We start from the raw sequence: 22,085 nt of genomic DNA, 5'->3' as shown, positions 1-22,085 counted from the left end.
AAAATACCGTACGGTACAGTACTGTGTTAAACATAAACTACTAAAAAATAAGGGGAACGTTTTTTTAAAAATTGACGAGTTAAGGAAACGGTTTCTATGCTTGTTTCATTTAATTAAGATGATTAAAAGAAGAATTTTTCTTCTGCGTAGTAAAGTTTCAAAGCTGTATTCAGTCAATGTTCAGTTGTAAACGTTTGAAAGAACAACCAGAACGTTTTATTCAGAGTTACAAACAACCTCCGTTCCCGAGGCGTTCGTAACTCTGAGGTTCTACTGTAATTGAAACAACCAGCTGTGAAGCAGGGGAGCAGCAGTACTTCCCAGCTAATTAATTCCACTCTCTTGGCTATTCCATACCCTGTCCAGATTGTGAGGGGATGGGAATGAGGTGAAATCAGTCAGCTCCGAAGCAGTTTGGCTACAGTGTTCCAGTTTCAGTTAGCTGTCTTGTTAACCCCACTATGCACGTATAGGCTATTTTGTGATGCAGAGCAGGGCAGGGGATAGAGTCAGCAGTGCCTGTTGTTCTACAGGAATAGCCTAAGCCCAACTCTGCTTTGGAGGAACCCATCCAAGCATTATCCAGGGCGTCCTGCTTAGTGTTTATAACCAGATGTGATCAAGCATATTCAGTGCCCTGTTCTTTCAATCATCCAACTCCTGTTTCTCTACTCGCAGCTTGAACACCTCTCATCCAAACCCGTGTCTACACTACAGAATTATGTCAACCTACGTTACATTGACAGAGCCACTGCAGTAATTAAATCGCTTTTGCATGTCCACACTGTGCTCCTTGTGTCGGCAGCACGTGGCCTCACCAGGAGCGCTTGCACCGATTTAACTGTCAGTGTGGGGCTTTGTGGGAAGGCTTCTGAAAGCCAGCAACAGTGGACATAGGCAACACAGTGTCTACACTGACACTGCATCGACCTAACTATGTCAACCTAAGTTCTATGCCTCTCGCAAAGGCGGAGTTAAGTCAGCATAACGGGTGAGTTACATCGGTGGGAACAACATTTTAGTGTAGCCGCTGGCAGAGTTAGGTCGACGTAAGCCACCTGGAGTCAATCTAACACTGTAGTATAGACCAGGCCCCAGAATGCTTTGATAACCTGCTGCAGCACATCATCATTTGAGTTTCTTACACAGTTGTCTTTAGAATAGTACAAGCCACTTTGCAGACAAGATGAAAAGTTCAGGAGCATTGCTGCTGCAGGCAAAGGGTGCTGAGCAGTGTTCACCCTGAGTACCAGCAAAAGGCATATGCACTTGCTATTGGTCAGCAAGGAAGATGTGCAGATCTGAAAGGCTAAATCCTTACAAAATGAACTACACTGGGGCTCCACAGGCTTGTCCAAGGAGAGGAAGGAAAGGGATGAGGTTGAGCAGCAGGACTTCATAGATTCATAAATTCTAAAACCAGAAGGGGCACTGTGATCATCTAGTCTGACCTCCTGTATAACATGGGCCATAATGGGACTTTGCCTGTTAATTAACTGGCCCATAGAGACATTCAAGTTCCCCCACTCTGCCACCTCCCATTGGTACCTTCCCTGGGCATGCCCTACACTGACAGAATATAAAAGAAACTGCAATATAATAGGAACAATAGTGAGGTATAAATGGTCGTAAAGACCAATTTAGAATGGAATGTTGATGGCACACACACACCCAATTCTAGCACTGTTGCCACTCCCCTGCTGTGAAACACGCTTTCTGCATGTTAAGCTCACTCAGTTACATGAGGTAACTGGTAAATTACTAGAGAGAGTTAAGTATCAATGGGGTAGCCGTGTTAGTCTGGATCTGTAAAAGCAGCAAAGAGTCTTGTGGCACCTTATAGACTAACAGACGTATTGGAGCATGAGCTTTCGTGGGTGAATACCCACTTCTTCATGCATCCGACGAAGTGGGTATTCACCCACGAAAGCTCATGCTACTATACATCTGTTAGTCTATAAGGTGCCACAGGACTCTGCTGCTTTTAGAGAGAGTTAAACATACATCTTTGTACACTTCAGAGAAGTCAACACTATAAACATGAACTACAAGGCTATTCCCACTTAGAGAAGCAAGAGGAGGGAGAACACGGTTTTTGCAGCCAAAGATCAAGCTCTCTTCATATGTCAGTGATGGACATATTAGAGGAAGCAAGAAAAAACACATAGACCAAACTCTGCTCAGCTTAGCCATGCAAGTAGCCCCATTGAATTCAATGAGATCATTTGTATGAAGAAGGCAGTACGAAAAATTTGCCCCATAGATTTAACCCACTAAGGATCCTCCTGAACAAAATGTAAAATATCTCCCCTTTTTGCTTTAATAATCCCCCTCAACAGAATCTTCTCATCTTCTTCTTCTGAGAGTTGGATCCTCTAACCTGAAGTAATTCAGAAGAAATTTGTAGATTTGTAGGTATCACATGGTGCAACCCCTGGCCTGGAAGGAATTCCTGCTGCACTAACTGGTGCTGATGTTCACAAAGACCTTTATTTTTTTAATTGAATTTAAATAGAAGTCCTTTCATAGAGCAAGCATACAGGCAGTATAGAAACTGACCTATTCTAGGGCACACACAAGCAAAGAGAAGAGCTGATTTCAGGAACATTTGAAGACAGACACTGGTTTTCTTCTTCTCGTAAAATAGGTAACATCATTGCCAAATGTTTCTCTGTGTAAATAAATCAGTAAATAAATTACCAGGGCAGCTGCAGCCATCAGCACATTGTCCTTGACAAACTTCATTGATATTCAGACTCTGGCAGGTTTTGACACAAGGAGATACACACTCCTTATACTCCATGCCAACTGGACATCTTGGCCCTGAAACAATTAAACAAAATTAGAAATACATATCCCTTAATAACTGTTAATCTCTTTAATTATCATAGAACAAATGACCAGGGTCAGACATGAGGTCAGATCCTCTCTGATCAATGATTTCATTTTCGGGAACAAAATATTTAATAGATGTTAATTTTGTTGCTTAATTTGACAGTTGCATCTGCCGCTCTGTTCTATACAAGAACAAGACCTCTGTGAAAGCTTGAAAGCTTATATATTTCATCAACAGACGTTTGTCCAGTAAAGATATTACCTCACCCGCCTTGTCACTTTGTTCTATAGACATGTTTAAGGTTAAAAAAAATTGTTTTTTCACACATCACGTATCATCCACGTAAAGAAAGCAAATTACGTGACAATAATTCTGAGTGGAATCTGTGTGATCCATTACTGAGAAAAGCCCTCCAAGGATATCTAGCTGCTTCCGATACAGAAATAGATTATTTACCTCCTAAAGACCCTCACATTTGTACAGCACATTCACTGTGTCACACTGATGTCTTGTATTGCCAGGGAGAAGTCAATCAGGTGTGGGACCTGGAAATCCCAAAATATATCCTGGAGCTGGCCCAGCCTTAACAGGCATGGGTTCATCTACCACATATCTCCTCAGCTTCTTTTTATGAACTATCATCAAATGTCCAGTTAATTCTACTTCCCAATGACATTACTCATGGGACACACATAGCATGGCAGAGACAAATTTACCCAGAATGCTTGTATCAAAGGGCCCTCTGGTGACAACCACATGGACTGATTTGCACTGACAACACTACACCACGCAAGCAGAGTTTCTTTGCTGGGCAAGATGCTTCAGTAAAAGCTAACACAAAAGAAAGCAATGTCCTCACATTAGGATTAGGGCACAGAGTACTCTTTCCCAGGAGACCATACGCCACACAGGCCTCAAGTCTCTAGGAAGCAGTATAAGGTCCTCATCAGCAGAAGAAAAACATATCTAAGCTTGTCGTGACAGATATCCTTCAATATCCTGGACATTGTGGAATTAAGATAAAATTTACTGAGGTTATGTTTACACTGTGCACCTTATAGCAGCACAGCTGTGCCGCTACAGCCATGCCGCCATATAAGGAGAGAGTTCTTCCGCCAACAAAATAAATCCACCCCCAATAAGAGGCGGTAGCTTTGTGGTCAGGAGAGCATCTCCCACCGACAAAGCACTGTCCACACCAGTGCAGTGTAGACAAAGCCTGGGTTAAGTTTAATGCCCTCGGGGTCCATTGTATTAAAAATGCAATTGTGTATTTGTTATTGGGAATTGTTTGTAATTTCTCTACGAGACTGACTAATGCAATTTCTGGGAAGGATTAGAAACTTCAAAGGACTTTTAGGACAATACATGCGAAGTGGATTTCCTTGGAAATACTGGGTGTGAATAGACTGCAAATGACTCATGGGGCGGGGGTGTTCATCCTTTTGAAGCTGTGCCTTGTGAACAACCCATTGCCCACTAATTACCTGCTCCTGGAAACTCCATATCAAAGACCCCTAAAGGGTAGGCTAAAACTTTTCATGAGTGTGCTAGTTCTGAGCTGAGGCTGTTATGAACTTGTGATCAAGAAGAGACTCCTTGGTGGGCTTTGAAGGACTCATCACCTGCCTCAGCCCTTGTTCGAGTTGAGGTGATCTGTGGTAAGCTTATTAGCATATGTGTAGTTCTTGTATTGGTTTTCATGTTTTCACAGCAGTGCTTTTACCGTAAGAATAAAATGTGCTTGCATAGAAAGAACTGCTTGGTAAATCATAACTGTGGTCAGCTACACTGTTATTAGTCTCTGAAGAGCAAGCACGCAGGCCTGCTTAGGCAGACTGACTGCTGGTGAATTCATAGTATAATCAGGGAGCTGTTCAGTCTGGGTCAGAACAGAGAGAGATGGAGGTCTCCACCCAACAGACGTGATGCTGGGGAGCAGGAAACTTGCTGGGTCAGAGATGGGGAGTACAGCTGCAGTAGCCTAAACTCTGACACTTATCTCCTCCCCCAAAGAGTAAACAAGGAAAAACAAATGCTGTTGATCTGTGGGTTTGACTAAAACCACAAATGAAAATAAACCTCCCGTCCCAACAGGATGGAGAATGGTTCTGGCCCTCCCCACTGGCAAACCAGGGCTTGATTTTCCGTGCCCCACACCTTGTGTAGTTATTTCTGTCAGTGCACGGAGAGTGTAATGTGGATGTAACACAGTACCAGAACAGAATGGCAGCATCTTACACACACTTTGTACTAGTGTTAAAAACTAAACAAAGTGCAGAGCAACAGGGAGACTCATACCCCAAGGAAGTAAGACTGCCTCATTTATTAGCCCATCTCTCCTGACTGGCAGCTCATACAGATGTTCTGGAAGAGGGCAGGTTCTCATCTCTTCCCTCACAGACTTTTAGCCGTTTCTTTGACCTGCTGGGTATTGGGTATGAACACCCTGTCACCTGACCCTAATGAATGTGTACTTCATGGTCAAAATAGGGTGATCATGTCTTGAGCCACATCTTATTCTGGAAGCTTATTGGCAGAGTTAGAAATCAAGCCACCTCATCCCAAAGCTCATGGCTGGCAGCACTCTACTGATAATGGAGCCGCATCATGGATAGACACTCCCATAGAGAAGATTCAAACTAGTAAAGAACGAGCCAACAAAATAATCTTGCTGGATAAACCAGGACAGGAGTAAAAGCTTTTTCTGACAGACCCTCTGAACTGCAATGTATAGATCTGTGGATTAAGCAATAATAGCCTCACGGGGAAGCTTTGGAATCGTAATGATATAGACTTACTACACGAGCTGTCGTTCGGCCAGCCATCCACAATCACTCCTTGCTGAGCGCAGCTCCTGGCATACTCAAGGAAAGTTGGACAGTGACAGTGCATGTCCCGAGCACAGGTGCACATATCTTCTTCACAGAGACCAATGAATAGCTCTGGATCAACTCGATGGTGGCATTTGGAGAATACTGAAGATGTCCTTAGCAGCTGGCACCTTTCCATGATGTCCTGCATAATTAGAACAAGCGAGGGGGGAAAAAATCAAAATATTGTTACAAACTGATTAGATCAGTGTTCCTCAACCAGTGGGTCACGATCTGTGGGGGGGAAGGTATGAAAGACAATCTGGGGGATTGTGGGGCTTTGAAAATTTTAATATAATCTAAAGCAAAAGAAATGTTACTCCTCCACCCCCCACACACTGTTACCCTTCAAGGTCAATTATTAGAGTTTTAGTGTCATAAATTGTAGGGCCAGACAGGACCACCAGATCATCTAGTCTCACCTGCTGTAGATCACAGGCCAATAAGCACCACCCAGGCACCTCCACACTAAGCCCAACAACCAGAATTATACCAAATTATTACATCCCTCAGGAGACTAAACTATTATGTGGCACAGGCAGAGAACAGAAAGGACCGATGTGCATCAATGTACCTCGACACACACATACACACACAAATAAATTATATCAATGACAACAATAAGTCTAATATTGTATTGCCCAATTCTAATATTTTTATCTAGACCCTGTTTTTTCCACTGCAGGATTAGAAGATGAGTAAGTGTCACAGAAGTCATGGGAGTTACTCTGACCCTTGAATTTCCATACCAATGTTTGACATAATGGGTGTGAGCTAACTGATTTTATATAGAAGTAAAATATATATATATGCAGGAAGCAATAAATAAATAGTTAATCTGAATCTGACCTAGTTAAATGTTTAGCTGCTGGTGGTAGGAGAGAGATTAACTTAAACTGTCCAAGATGTTCCAAGGACTTTGACAACTTATAGCTGATTTTTCCTTCGTTTAATGGATCTTGTCAATGTATCAATATAGTTGATTATTGATATTTAAATTTGAAAATATAAACAATTATAAACTGGTTAAAAGATAGGAAACAAAGGGTAGGAATAAATGGTCAGTTTTTAGAATGGAGAGAGGTAAATAGTGGTGTCCCCCGGGGTCTGTACTGGGATCAGTCCTATTCAACATATTCATAAATGATCTGGAAAACGGGGTAAACAGTGATTCAAATTCAAAATTTGCAGATGATACAAAACTACTCAAGATAGTTAAGTCCCAGGCAGACTGTGAAGAGCTACAAAAGGATCTCTCAAAACTGGGTGACTGGGCAACAAAATGGCAGATGAAATTCAATGTGGATAAATGCAAAGTAATGCACACTGGAAAACATAATCCCAACTATACATATAAAATGATGGGGTCTGAATTAGCTGTGACGACTCAAGAAAGATCTTGGAGTCATTGTGGATAGTTCTCTGAAAACATCCACTTAATGTGCAGCAGCAGTCAAAAAGCGAACAGAATGTTGGGAATTATTAAGAAAGGGATAGATAAGAAGACAGAAAATATCATATTGCCTCTATATAAACCCATGGTACATCCAAATCTTAAACACTGCGTTCAGATGTGGTCGCCCCATCTCAAAAAAGATATATTGGAATTGGAAAAGGTTCAGAAAAGGGCAACAAAAAGTATTAGGAGTATGGAACGGCTGCCATATGAGGGGAGATTAATAAAATTGGGACTTTTCAGCTTGGAAAAGAGACAACTAAGGGGGGATATGATAGAGTGTTATTTACTCCTTCTCAAAACACAAGAACTAGGGGGTCGCCAAATGAAATTAATAGGCAGCAGGTTTTAAACAAACAAAAGGAAGCATTTTTTCATACAATGCACAGTCAGCCGGTGGAATTCATTGCCAGAGGATGTTGTGAAGGCCAAGACTATAAAAGAACTAGATAAATTCATGGAGGATTGGCCCATGAAGGACTATTAGCCAGGATTGGCAGGGATGGTGTCCCTAGTCCCTGTTTGCCAGAAGCTGGGAATGGGCAACAGGGGATGGATCACTTGATGATTGCCTGTTCTGTTCATTCCCTCTGGGGCACCTGGCATTGGGCTAGATGGACCTTTGGTCTGACCCAGTATGGCTGTTCTTATGTTCTTATTATTAATAAGCATAGAATTTGCAGCATCCAGCAGAAAAGTAATACAGATGTGGGAGCAAATTATTCCAAAAAGCCCCATTTTCTGAATCACTGTGAGTTTGTAACTAATCTTTGGCCACTTCGGAACACTCACTTGTATCTATGCTGCACACCATTATCCCTCAGATGTCCAGAATGATAACAGGATAAGAAAATAATTCCTCTCGCTGCAAAGGCCTTTCCCACTACAATTGGAGCTCAAGAAGAATATCAGTTAGGTGTTGCACCAGGGGGGTCTGTTTTACACAGGCACAAGCTGCTCTTTGTGAGTGGAGACATGTGCTTGCATGGACACACTTGCAGGACTGAGGTGGTTACACTGTGCTGCGCAAATTGCAAGCACCAGCGATTGACAATGTCTGTGTCCTGCCTTATAAACAAAGCATTCCTTTTTCTGCTAACTAGACCCATGTACTTGCTTTTCTCTATCGGGAGGGACATTATTCAGCCTAATATTCATGCTGAAGCTGTTCTGATTCCATTCAGTAAAGGGCAGTAATTAGAACTGACAGTGTAGTGGCCAGATCCCAAGTGTCAGAGCTGGAGTCAGGAACCAGGAGCAGGGAAGGAGCAAGAGTGATCGATCAACAGCTGCTAGGCTGAAGCACTGAGCAACCAGTAACTTCTCCTGCTGAGTTTAAAAGCAGGCTGCCTGGCTCCCTTCAGCCAATCAGGCATTTCTACACAATGCAGCTGAGCTCATTAATCTGCCTGGAGATTGGGTTTGACTAATCCTCAAACTCAGCTGAAGGCGCTCAATCCTGGCAGACAGAATCCAACAATTCCCAATGGCGGTAACTCGCCAGATTTCAGAATTTGTGTTCATGCCAGGCTGGAACAAAAATAAAACCTTTCAGAGGTTTTCACAAAAACCTGTGTGTCCAAGACCCAGGTTCCAGTCTCTGCTCAGCCTGATTCAGAGTAGAGTTTTTCCTCCCAAATCGTTCTCAATCAGGCAGAGTAGGGACTTAAATCTGTCCTCTCACAACAGTGCCGTAGTCACCCAGCCATGGAGAATCTCTTCACTCTCTTTTCAACCTTCCTGACAAAAGTTTAATGGAAACTGATATGTCCCCACAAAACATTTCAGCTTCCCAAATCAGCATATTTTGCCAAAATGAAATTTCAGAACATTTTCACTGACCATCTCCAGCAGTTGGACACACTGGTCAGTTCACTATTATTTAATCACTATCCTAACCTCAGTTTAATATAATATAAATTCTTTTCTTTTTGAATGTAGATCAGTGTAAAGATGTAAGGAGTTGATAGTATTGTTCCATGAGAAATTTAAAAGGCCACTGATTTAATGTGTGGTAAATTACTCATGATTGGAGATGGGATCAAGCCATAACATTTTGACCTGGATTTTGAATCCCCTCCTCCAGTTTCAGAAACATTCAGTTGCCGGGGTATAGTTCAGCTAGCTGCAAAATTTAGGTCTGGACCCCAGTTTGGATTCTAAACAACCCTTGAGACTGGAAAAGTTTGGATCCCAGAATTTTAACCAAATTACATTTCTATGATCTGTTGCTACAGGGTATTTCTGTAGACTTGTGGAGTTTAAGCATTAATGGAAAAGAATCTCTGCAAATGTTTAACAGGACATTGCCAATTTGCAAAAAGATCAGTTTGTTTATTTTGTACATTTGACTGCACACCATGTATAGTCAGTTTCACTGTTTTCCACTCTATCGTTAATTAGTTTCAGACATATTTTGAAAGGTGGCCACTGATTCTGGGTGATTAGTGTGAGATGCCACAGACCTGATTTTCAGAAATGCTGAGCCACAAAACTTCCCCTGGAGTTTTGGGTGCTCAGCACCTCTGAAAAATCAGGTCCAAGGCATCCCACTTTGGAGACCCAAATCAATGCCACTTGAAAATTCTGGTGTTAATCAGTTCCCCCTGATGTTTTTATGGCTCTTTCACATAGCAACAAGGGAGAAAATAAAAATATAGGAAACTGTGATTGTAAAACCACAAAAAAATTACAGGGATATTTAGGAACAAATGTAGGACCTGACGCTACTTTGTTTATTTTTAGGTTTTTGTAATTCATCTGATTACAAGTTGGCGGTGTCATTTTAAATGTGATTGGTGGCACCATGGCATGGATGATTCTTTGTGATCACAACTTGCTGACTTCTCTTCTCCCCTAATCCCACCTCACAAAATTGTCAGTGGAATTTTATACATTCTTCTGATTTCTTTTGCACTGCACTTCTGTTGCTCTCTGAACTGCATAACAAAGACAAATGCCATTAAATAAATATCACTAAAAATAATCTTTAAGGCTGAGTAAAGCATTTTAACATGAAAACAATGAACTCTATTTCCTTTATGTTTGAAATCTATTGTGCATAGATAAAGACAATATGTTCTATAGATCATCTGGAAGGGATATGCTTTGGGGTGGGCCTAATGTTTCTGGACTTTCATTTTATTTGGTTTTCTCATGGCTCCCTTATCAAATAAAGAATTTTAAAGAGGCCTGGCTGATTATAAGCTCTCTGAAGCAGAAACCTAGCTTTCTGTGTTATGTTAGGTGCCTTCTACACCTTTGGGTGTGGTATAAATAATACACAACTAGCTACACTGACTCAGCCAAGCTTTCTCCCACACGCTGTAGGAGCTTGTATGAGACACCAGGGTAAGAGAGATACGGGGCCACTGTAACTCCATGACTTCACTGGAGTTAGTCTTGATTTATACCATTGTAAATTAGAGGAAAATCAGGCCCACAAGCTATGCATGTCTCCATTTACCTTCCAAGGTCTTGAGATAAACAAGATTCACTCAGCACTAGCTCTCGTTGTATACAGAGAATACTCATTCTTATGCATCTTATCTTGTTCCCATTGAAGTCAATGGCAAAATTATCTGGTTACTAGGACTTTATTTATAGCTATAATACTCGAAGAATAGACAAGGACACCATGAAAGATAGACTCCGAGTACTATTTCTAAGGGAAGGTAAAATCTTGAAAGTGAGGATCACATTTAAGAATGTACAAAAACCTTTTACCACTCTAAAAAAGCAGAGATCTCTTCCTGCAAGAGTATTGCTGCAAAGACTGTTCTTTGGTCCATCTGTATTACAAATACAGCTGTGTCGGGGCACTCCATTATAAAACAGTTTGGTTTTGTCTGTGAACATAGAACTAAACTGTTATCACTATGTTAAGGGAACTGACACACAACTCTTAAGATAAAGGACCCAAACTGAGCACTGGTGTAAAAGCCGCTATAACTTCTTACTGGCTTACATTAAGGCTGAATTTCATGCTAGAGTTATAGCTCCTTTTTAAAAAAAAAAAAAAAAAAAAAAAAAAGCTCTATTATCCAGCTGAGGCATAACCTTGTTCTAACTGTGTACCTCCTGGTTGTGTAACTACAGCAGGACCTTCATGAACCAGGCATAAGACAACTATTATGATGATGATGTTTAGTACAGAAGTGCCTAAAGAACAAATAAGAATGGGGCCCCATCGTGCTAGGCACCGCACAAACACAGAGTAGTAGTGTCAAAATCTAGTCCCTTGTACAACTTCCCAACCTCACGTCCCAGTATCAGTCTTTCCCATATCTTGTCTCCTACAACGTTCCACCCACTCCACTCTTCCAGCAATTTCATCCTTAGTGCCCCATTAAGTTCCTTCTCCCAATAACCCCTCCTACACCTTCCATCCATGGGATGACCCCCTTACCCAGGTTACCAACCCATCATTCCCTCTTCATTTAATCCTTCCTAAAGTCCCACTCTTTCCTCAATGCCCACAAGCAGTGAGCTCTTAACCACAAATAAAATATTCACCTTTGTTAACTCCCTCTCTGGATTTCCCAGCATGTCCTGTCTTCCACATGTCTGTTTTTTTTTTTTTTTAAACAGTGAGCTCTAAGAAGCAGGAACTATCTGTGATCCATATAGTACAGTATGGAGCTTATTGTTTATACTATGAACAATAATAATTACAATTTTCTCCTGTGATGGTCTATCAGGGCTGGTTCGGAATTTTCTCTCTAAATGAATTTTTGACAGAAAATTTCCACAAAATTAAATTTTCGGCAGGACAGAAATACTGCTGATTCCTGTAACCAGGCTAAAACCCGATCTGTATGAACCAAGTCATTAACATGGTTACAAATCATAGTTAAATACAATTAGCCAAATGTAAGCATACTGCAAACTGCAAGCAGTACAGGGGCAAGCTATGTCCCTTGCATCTATTGTAGTGGTAGCATAGCTTCGATCTGGGAGTCTTGCTTCATACAAGTGACAAAGAGTCCTGTGGCACCTTATAGACTAACCAGGGCCGGCTCCAGCTTTTCTGCTGCCCCAAGGAAAAAAAAAAAAAAAGCCACGATTGCTATCGGTGGTGGCAATTGGGAAAAAAAAAAAGAAAAAAAGCCGCAATCGGCGGCGGCAGTTCGGCAGCAGGTCCTTCGCTCCTAGAGGGAGTGAGGGACCTGCCGGCCCCGAATTGCCGCAGGTGCCGCCTCTCTCCCTTGGCCGCCCCAAGCACCTGCTTGTTAAGCTGGTGCCTGGAGCCGGCCCTGAGACTAACAGAAGTATTGGAGCATAAGCTTTCATGGGTGAATACCCACTTTGTCATACGTCTGACGCTTTGTTGCTTTTTACAGATCCAGACTAACACGGCTACCCCTCTGATACTTTGCTTTATACAGGCATTTGTTATGCAGCTATTGCGTGACTGAGCACAATTACTTACATGACAAACTTTTTTGGACACTAAAAACTATCATAGGGGAGACCATATGTTTTCCTCTACCTTAACAATTGTTAGGAAATGGATTAAATCATAAGAAAGTGTATGAATTAACCTCAGCCCGTGATCTCATTTACTTATCCATCCCTAGAGTCAGCTGATAGGTCGTCACCACATGATGATACTTCATTTTCTTGGTGACTGAGATCATCACCCCAAGACAGTGGTTAAAGTAGATGAGAGGCTGGGGAGATAACCAGGTTTAGAAGCCATCATCAGCGGTCTGGGTTTTATGAGATGATGCAGTGTTGCATCCTCATATGCTGCAGCAAGGGGAAGAGAATGGGGACCAGGGAATACATGTATCTGAAGGGAGTTCAAGTCTCCAGGCAGGGCCATAGCCGTCCAAGCAAAAGTGTGTGCGTGGGTAGAGCCAGCATATTGCTGGTGCTTCCCATCCCATTTTCTAGCAGGATGGAGAATGTGGCCAGGGTGGAGAATCTGTACAGATGCACAAAACAGGTAAAGATGGGGGCTCAGGGGGATCCTTCCATGGAACGTTGTCAAATGCAGGGAACTGCACAATTTAAAGACATGTCAAGACAGAGATTTTATGCAAAAATAGACAGAGCTGGTGTGTGCACTGAGGTGGGGTGGGGAGGGGGCTGTCTCCCTGAGGCGGAAAGGGAGGCAGCAGGAATTCTTTCTGTTCCCTTCTCCAGTGAAAGAGAAAGGCAGAGAGCAGGCAGGACTGACCTTCCTTCGGAGAAGAGGGGGTGTATAAGGGTGTCACAGCCAGGATACCTCTTCTTCCCCCATCAGTTGCTGTTTCACACACTGGCAGGAAAGGTTAGGAGCCCCAGAAATAATGCAACTTCAGCTTCTCCTGCTTGGGAAGTGCTCACCTCACTAGCCACAGCAGAAGAGGAAATCTGGGAAAGCAGCAGGAGCTGTCCTCCCCCAACTCCTCTTACTATTACCCCTGCACCCAGACAGTTTCCCTGTCAGACTTTTCATCTTGTCATGAGTAATCTGTATCCAGGCAATTCCATTTTTTCAAACCAATTTACAGGGCTCCACTGTTTGTCATACTTAATGCCAGGCTTTTTATTGAAGTCAATGCAAGAGCTCTAGTTTTGCCTTTGGATCAGGCCCGAAGAGCTGTTCATCTTCCAAAGCATTTGTTAAACAAATCGAATTGTGAGGCATCTCTACAGAGACATGGTTTGAAACAGCAATTTGTGGGGGAAGAAAAGACAAGAACTCCAGATCTAGATGGGGGAGAGAAATGACATGAACCAAAGCTATTGTTTTCTTCCCCCACCAGCTGACTGCCTCAGATCCAAAGGGGCTGAGAGATGGGGGAGATTTGCATTCCTGAAGCTGAAGCTAGCAAACAAAGGAATCTGTTTCTTGATTGAAAAGATCGGAATTCTTCAGCAAGCTCTCACTTTTGCTGGACTTCTATTAATAGTACAACGTTTATTCATGGCAGTGAATAAATTGAGTCAATGTTTGTCAAATGCTGTGGGCTCAGGAATTCACAGAATAGAGAAGCTCATTTCATTGGCCTGCGGAGCAAATGTCGTCTTGCAAAGCAGCAATATTTAACGTGGTTTATATAGAAGCAACTGTAAATTCTAATCCACACTGTAAACTGTACTCATTCTGTTTTAGAATCAAGGCCAGGGCTGGGGGATTGCTGTGGCCTTGTCTACAATGGCAGAATTTTCCAACAAATTCAAACTGATTTTGATAGACAAAGCTCCAGTGGCCCCAACCAGTTATAAGAACTGTTCCAGGCACCAAAGCCTCATCCATACTGCAGTTCCAACCAGTTTTAGAATGGGTTTGTATTTTGGTGCAGTCAAGCAAACCAAATCCAGCAGGTCTCACAGAGCCTTAGCACCATAAATAAGGCAGATTTCTATCAACTCAGAAACCAAGGTAAACTCTCCATAGACCTAAACTCAGGAAAAAGATGTTCACTGTCATTATCCATTACTATGAACTACCACTATGAATGACAATGAACAGTTATTGGACCAGAGAAAGAGTGAGGATTATTCTGGAGTTTAGTGGTCAGGGCACTCACCTAGGATGTGGAAGACCCAAGCGTTAAGTCCCTGCTCCAAGGTCTAATTATTTATAAAGAGTGGAACAGATTCAGCAGGAGAGAGGAGACTCAACCCAGAATATCTCATAGTTCAGTGGTTAGGGCACTCTTCAGGGAAGTGGGGGGACCCCTGTTCAAATCCCCTCTCCACATCAGGCAGAGGGGGGAATTGAATCCAGGTCTACTACATCCCAGGTGAGTTCTCTAAAAGCTAGGCTAACAGTTGTAAGGCCTCCTTCCCAGTCCCCCCAAAAATATTTTAACCAAAACTATTGTATTTTTGGCAAATTTGTGTCAAATTTGTGACTTGTTCCAGGTAAATCAAAACTGCATTTTTTGGTAAATAAATAATTAATCTGAAAAATGTCACCCAGCTCTAGCTGAAAGTTAGCTCAGGTATGTCTCCATCTACCACAATGACACCTCTGATTGCAGTGAAGACATACCAGATGGGGTAGGCAGGGTTCCACTTGCATCCATAGTTAACACATTTCCACAGCCAATTCTCTAGATTCTAGGGGCCTGGGGCTACAAGTTTGGGGTTGCAAGTACATTCCGATGAATTTTAGAATGTTTAATAGGAACATCGTTATTCAGAGGCTCAAAAGGTTTAGGAGTCTGTGTAAATAGCCAGAAGCTCCTCTGAACATAAGTAAGCTCCTCCGCTGTGTGGCTGAGTAATGAACAATCAAATATCCCCAGAGCAGGAACTTTCTACATCGTATTTCCTCTATCATCTTAGGCCCAACTTAAAAAGCATTGATCTAGATTAGCCCCAAGTTTCCAACTACTCAGCCAAATTCTGATCACAGTTCTATCACTGTCAATCTAGAGCTATGCCAAAGTCAGCCGACTTACTCCAAATTCACACCGGCGTACACAAGATTAGCACTAAATGGGTTAAAAATTGATTTCACCATGACCACCACACTCTGTAATACTGAAGGCACAGTACGTGAACTCTTAAATAACTGCTTTGTTCCTAAAGCAGTGAGGATTTGTACGTGTTTACTGCATGCTTAATGGAAACAGAGGGCATATTTATACCTGCAAAGCAGAGGCAAAAAAGGGATGGAGCCCAAGGGAAAGACCCTTGGCTGAGTCACAGCATCTTTGCATCACTCCAGAAAAACAACGCTACCCCCATGATGACTAATTTGAGGATCCCCTGCCTCGGGGAATCCTTGGGGAACATGGAGTCATCAGAGCAGCTACTAAGGCAGCACCTGTTGCAGCAGCTGTGGAAAAAAAGAGGCATGACTGAGGCCTCCTTACACACTGGTGATCTCCTGGTGCCAGAATATCCCCCAAGTGCTCTTGGCACCTGATGCAGTTTAGAGCAGCCTTCAGGCAAGCTGTGTTCAGCATTGGGCAACCAAGGACACACCTTGCTAGCTCAGGATATAGGCAGGATATAAGTGGCACCTTTGCACACAGCCCTCCTGAGCCTTGCCCGAGTGGTTCTTTGGCCACAGCCCAGGATTATTTTTATGCAGCCTTCAGAGGAAACTGCTAGGGTGGGTAATGGCAAGAGAAAAAGAGGATGTTCACTAACTAGGCATAAGCTGTATTACTGAGGGGATTTTTCCACCCTCGGTGTCCAGATGTTGGTCAGAACAGTATTGTGATAATATGAAAATCTGTGGGTACCACGAGGCCAGTCTCCATTTGCATCTGACACTGCAATCAGCAGAATGGCCCTATAAGTATTCTCCAGCAAATGTCACTACTAAACCAGTTAGCAGGGTGATCCTGGCATGCCCAAGCAGCACATGTATTGTACTAATGACAATCCTCTGATGACAGATTAGACTGACTTGCATTGCACCTGTAACAGATTCCCAAGTGCAACTAAGAGCCATAAAATGCAGCCCTTGGCTGCCCTCATCCCCTAACTATTCAGTAAGGACAGAATTGATCAGCTGCAGATTTTTAGTGGTAGGAAGCTCAAACAATAAAGCATTTCTGTTCCTCTTCCAAAGAAGATCTGAGCAGAAGTAAATTTTGTGGGACTGTGCATTTGCTATCAATCAAATGCACACCCGTTGAGATGGAAATTATGTAGAGACTTGTCGCCCCTGAAAAGCTGCCAAATCACACTGTCACAAAGGTTTGGTGCCCCTGGGTATTAGTTAAACCAGTGAACAGGAGTTGCTGGATCAAAGGGACACATCATATTAAAAATACATTTTTTTCAGTACCAGGGCCCGACCCTGTAATGAGATCCATGCAGGAACATCACTGGTTCCACACAGACCTGCCTGTATGCATCTCATCACAAGATCAGGACCAAACCTCTTTGCCTGCATTACAAATTACACTTCAGATCAGGCCTTCTGAAATATTTTCATAGTGCAGACCACATGGTACTACATAGATTGTCTCATGGACACTTCCCCTCATGGTCACGAGCATACAGCCAACCTTCCCTCCTATTGATAACGATATAACATCCCCGTGGCCCTTGCCAATGTAGAACAGTAATATCCAAAAAAGTGCATCATCGTGTAGTTTTAGCTTCTTTTAATGAAGTCTAGCAGCTGGGGAAAAGAGGAGAGACAGCACCAGTTGACCAGCTGACTTTCCATACACCACCCACAGCTGCTCTGCAGGCCATTAGAGGCTCTTGAACTGCAGTTCATTGAAAACACTTCCTTTATGGGTCAGAGTTCATGCTGTTTACTTTTTGCATCTCCCACTGCTTTAAAAAAACCCAGGTAGGCTAGGAATGTGCATGTTTCTTTGTAATTAGTTTTAGCCTATTTCACCTTCAGGGCACTAGCACAGGGCTGCTGCAATGACTGAGCTGCTAGCAGTTCAGGGGGGTGTTTCTTAAAAAGAAACTGCTCCCATTGGTATTTAAAAAACCACAGAAATATTTCTACTAGTTGTGTAAAAGCTTATTCTTACTAATGTTAAGTTGATACAAATATGGTCCCCCATCATCACCACAGTATCTGAGCGCTTCATTATCTTTAATGGACTTATCCTCATGACACCCCTGTGAAGTAGGAAAGTGCTATTATCCCCATTTTACAATGGGGAACTAAGCCACAGACTGTATGTCTACTCAGCAACTAAGCACCCGCGGCTGCCCCGTGCCACCCAACTCGGGCTCGCAGGGCTGGATCTGTGGGGCTGTTTCACCGCAGTGTAGACTTCTGGGCTTGGGCTGAAGCCCCACCTCTGGGACTCTCCCACCTCACAGGGTCCTAGAGCCAGGGCTTCAGCCTGAGCCTGGAAGGCTACACAACCATGAAACAGCCCTGCAGCCCGAGCCCTGCGAGCCTCAGCTGGTTGGCACGGGGCAGCCATGGGTGTTTAGTTGCTGTGTAGTCATATCCAGAGACATTAAGTAACTTGCCCAATATCACATAGGAAAAATTTGTGGGAGAGTAGGGAACCTAGCTGTCACAAATCCCAGGATAAGCCCTTAACCACTGAACTATTCTTCTTTTTAGGCGAGGTCTACACTACACACATACTTCAGTATAACTATGTCGCTTGGGGTATGAAAAATCCACACCCCTAAGTGACATAGTTTAACTGACCTTAACCCCTCTCCCCCCGTATAAGACAGCACTATGTCAGGAGAGCTTCTCCCGCCAACAGAGCTACCACCTCGTGGGGAGGTGGAGTAACTAAGTATTTGTAGTATAGCCCTGCCCTCAGACAAAGGCCTGAGTGAGTGTGAAGCTCCACCTACATAAAGACTGGTGCTGTAGTACTGGGCATATACTACTTCTGAAGCTTGATTCAGACTATTAGGGCCAATCATGTGTGGAGCTAAGCACCTGAAATCACCCTGGAAGTTAATGGGAGATGAAGACACTCCAGACTTTGCAGGATCATGCTCTAACAAGTAGGTTCCCAGGAATAAAACTATTACTGGCTTCAATAGGAGCAGGACTGGGCTCACAGTCTATTGGTATGGCACCAACCTTATCTGCAAATTCGGATGAAATATTGCAGGTGTTGCTTGGAGCAGGCACTCTTTTGCATCGCTTATCTTCACTGTGCAATGCCCAGGAATTAGCAAAATCATAGCTGCTTTCGACCAGGGTCCCTGTGAATCATGAAAAAGGGGAGGAGACAGGTGTTTAGGGGCTTGAGTAACTAAGGACCTGCGCTGACTTTGTGAATTTGAGACGCTCATGAATTGTGTTTTAATCAATCTACAACGTTAAAGCATTCCCCTTCCAAGTAACAGATTGTTTATGGAAAACTACCCAGAGCAATCAGGACTGAATCCAGCATGGAGTTCTTCTACAATCACCTCCCCACAAAACGAACAGACAAGGCAGATGAGTGCTAATGGCTGTGGGAGGCAGTTCCCATCATTGCTCAACTCTACAGGAAGAGATTAATTATTTAACTACATTCTAGATGTTATTTGCTGGTCAGATAAATTCTGCTTGGAGCCTAAGTGCACTGAGTTGTTTTTTCTGTGTTTTTTTTTTTTAAATACAAATAATAGAAATTAGAGATTGAAACAAAATAATTAAGTCACCTTCCACCTCCCAACTAAGATAGAAGCGTTCCTGACAGCAGCTCAATTTCCCCCCCCCCCCCCCGCTTTCTGCAACCATTTTTTTAACCTTTCACATCCCATAATTCTTTGGGCCATTGCCCTTTGAAGGATTAGTGCATTTATTGGACCTCACTGCTGTGATGTATCATGTGCAGTCAATTCCACCTATGTAAAAACATCGTTTTAATTCAATAGAATTTGACACCCACTTTGTATTGGCATGGTTGTGCTAGGCTGTGGGGATTTAGGCCCTGTGACTGCTAGCTACTGGGAAGAGGAAGCTACAACCCCTCTCCTTCCACTCCCTCTTGTTGACATGGGGGCTTATTTCATGCCTTCACCATTCCTTCCTTCTCCATCTTCCAGCCACTTACAAGGGGAACACCTCTTTCTCTCCATCTATCGCTGCCATAAAGTGCTTAATTTCACATAGCTTGACTTGCCAACTCTTGAATATTGTTGTGACGCTTGTGATTTTTGATGTTTTCTTATACGGCCAGCTCCTGGAGTCATGTGAAGATGTGAGAGACTCTGCTTTTTCTTTTTTTTTTTTCTTTAAGTCAGTTTCTAGCCCTCATGGGTGCAGAAAAAAGCTTGAAAATGTGTCCCAAGCATATCCAATGTGATCCCAACAGTTGTTATTTTAATAATCTCATGATTTTTAATGCAATGATGTTTGAGGTCTGATTCAGGCATTTTGAACATTTGTAGTTGGCAATACTGTACTAGTCAGGAGGGATTTTTCCAGAAGTCAATTTCCCAGTCTGTCCTGGGCAAATACACGCTTCTCTATGTTTATGGGACGGGCTGATCCAGTAACCAGTGCACTACTCATGGCTCATCTCCGCCTACCAGGGGATTGACGCGCAGTGATCCATCCACCAGAGGTCGATTTAGCGGGTCTAGTGAAGACCTGCTAAATCAACTGCCGATTGCTCTCCCGTTGACTCCGGTACTCCACAAGAACGAGAAGCATACGGTAAGTCAACGAGAGAGTTTCTCCCATCAACCCAGCCCAGCGTAGACACCGCAAAAGGTTGACCTAGGCTACGTCAACTCCAGTTACGTGAATAACGTAGCTGGAGTTGTGTAACTTAGGTCGACTGTTCCCCGTAGTGTAGACCTGCCCTCAGTCACAATAAGCAACATTCTAACAGCATGCCAGCTGAGAATGGAGAGCAGTGAAGGCTGAGAGGGACGATGATTGCTCTCTGTAAGTATATCACATCAGAGGGGGTATACACCAGGGAGGAAGAAAAGCTATTTAAGTTAAAGAAAAATGCTGACATACAAACAAATGGATATAAACTGGCCAAGAATAAATTCAGGCTGAAAATTAGAAGTTGTCTAGCCATCAGAGGAGTGACGTGTTGGAACAGCCTCCCAATAGGAGTAGTGGGGACAAACTAAATTAGCTTTAAGATAGAGCTTGATAAATGTACGGGTGGCGGTGTATGACAGGATTACCTGTGAGGATGGGAGACTGGGGTCAGCAGCCCTAGGGGTCCATTCCAGTCTTATGTTCCTAAACCTCTGTGGTCAGGAAGGACATTCCCCTTCCCCCACCAATAAATTCTCTCTCTCAGCTGCTTGGCTGGTGAGTCTCACCCACATGTTCAGGAGGTAAGTGATCACCATTTTGGGGATGGGGAAGGAATTTTCCCCCAGATCAAAATTGCATTTTTTTGACCTTCCTCTGCAGGGTGGCATGCAAGACACTTGCTAGAATCATCTGGGCTCATCCCAACTAATCAATTCCCTGCCATTGCAGGGCTCTCAGGCACAGGTGCACATCAGTCCCACAGATTTTCTGCCTATGGCACACAGAAGTTTAGTCTCCTGAGGGCTATCATCTAATCCAGGTTGTTGGGCTCAATACAGGGGTAACTGGATGGGCTTTGGTGGCCTATGATGTGCATGCGGTCAGACTAGATGATTTGGTGGTCTCTTCTAGCCTTAAATTCTAGGACTCTAATCTCCCCTCCCCACAAGATCCAGTTGTCAACCCAATTTGAGGTCAGATTGTAAATTGTTTGAGGCAGAGACCATCTTTTTGTTCGGTGCTTGCACAGGGCCTCACACAATGGGGTCCTGGTCTGAGACTCCTAGGCACTACCACAATACATACATACATACACACACATACACACACACACACAGTGCATTTATTAAAAGTGACTTGCTTTTTCCAGTGTTCTGAAAGGAGCAGGGAAAGGAGTCAATCTTAAAATCACAGTACTATAAATTTTCACATGCACAGACCCCTTGTCTGCAGCTGATATTAGAGCAAAAGCCTTTGCTCTCAGCAACTCATTAAATATTGTTCAAACTATCCCCAAAGATCCAGAATATTTTACTTATGATGATTATTAATTACATATTCACAGTAGCACCTAGAGCCCCAACTGAGATGGAGGTCCCATCTACCAAACACAAAAGGGTCTGCCTACACTGCAGACAGACACCCATGGCTGGCCCATCCCAGCTGACTCGGGCTTGCAGTGCTCTGGCGAAGGGGCTGTTTAATTGCAGTGCAGATGTTTGGGCTAAGGCTGGATCCCTGGCTTTAGGACCCTGCAAGGTGGGAGGGTCCCAGAGCTCAGGCTCCAGCCCAAGCCCAGAAGTCTACACAGCAATGAAACAGCCCCACATCCCCAGCCCCCCAAGCCCAAGTTGGCTGGCATGGGCCAGCTGTGGGTGTCTAATTGCAATGTAGATAGACCCACAGTGAGATGCAGTCTCTGCCCCTGAAAAGTTTATGCTATAAATAGATAAGGAACGGGAAGGGAATCAGAGGCATCAAGAGCTAAAGCATGAACTTGGGAAAATCTCAGCTGGGATCAGA

At 43.3% G+C, this 22,085-nt stretch overlaps 1 protein-coding gene across 2 annotated transcripts in view; it reads right to left on the bottom strand.

Moving 5' to 3' along the window:
* The window catches only part of VWF (von Willebrand factor), a 248,017-nt gene that overhangs the window by 201,117 nt on the left and 24,815 nt on the right, over nt 1-22,085 (bottom strand). For both annotated transcript variants that reach the window (XM_054039064.1, XM_054039074.1), the window contains exons 6-8: nt 18,651-18,775; nt 5,638-5,854; nt 2,701-2,823 (exon numbers count right to left, since the gene is read on the bottom strand). In XM_054039064.1, coding sequence (XP_053895039.1) covers nt 2,701-2,823; nt 5,638-5,854; nt 18,651-18,775 — 465 coding nt within the window. The remainder of the gene's footprint in view (nt 1-2,700; nt 2,824-5,637; nt 5,855-18,650; nt 18,776-22,085) is intronic.

Source organism: Malaclemys terrapin, chromosome 1, assembly GCF_027887155.1.
Source record: "Malaclemys terrapin pileata isolate rMalTer1 chromosome 1, rMalTer1.hap1, whole genome shotgun sequence".
Taxonomy (NCBI): domain Eukaryota; kingdom Metazoa; phylum Chordata; order Testudines; family Emydidae; genus Malaclemys; species Malaclemys terrapin.
Note: the sequence above shows the minus strand (reverse complement) of the source record. Positions and strands in the feature narration are given on the sequence as shown.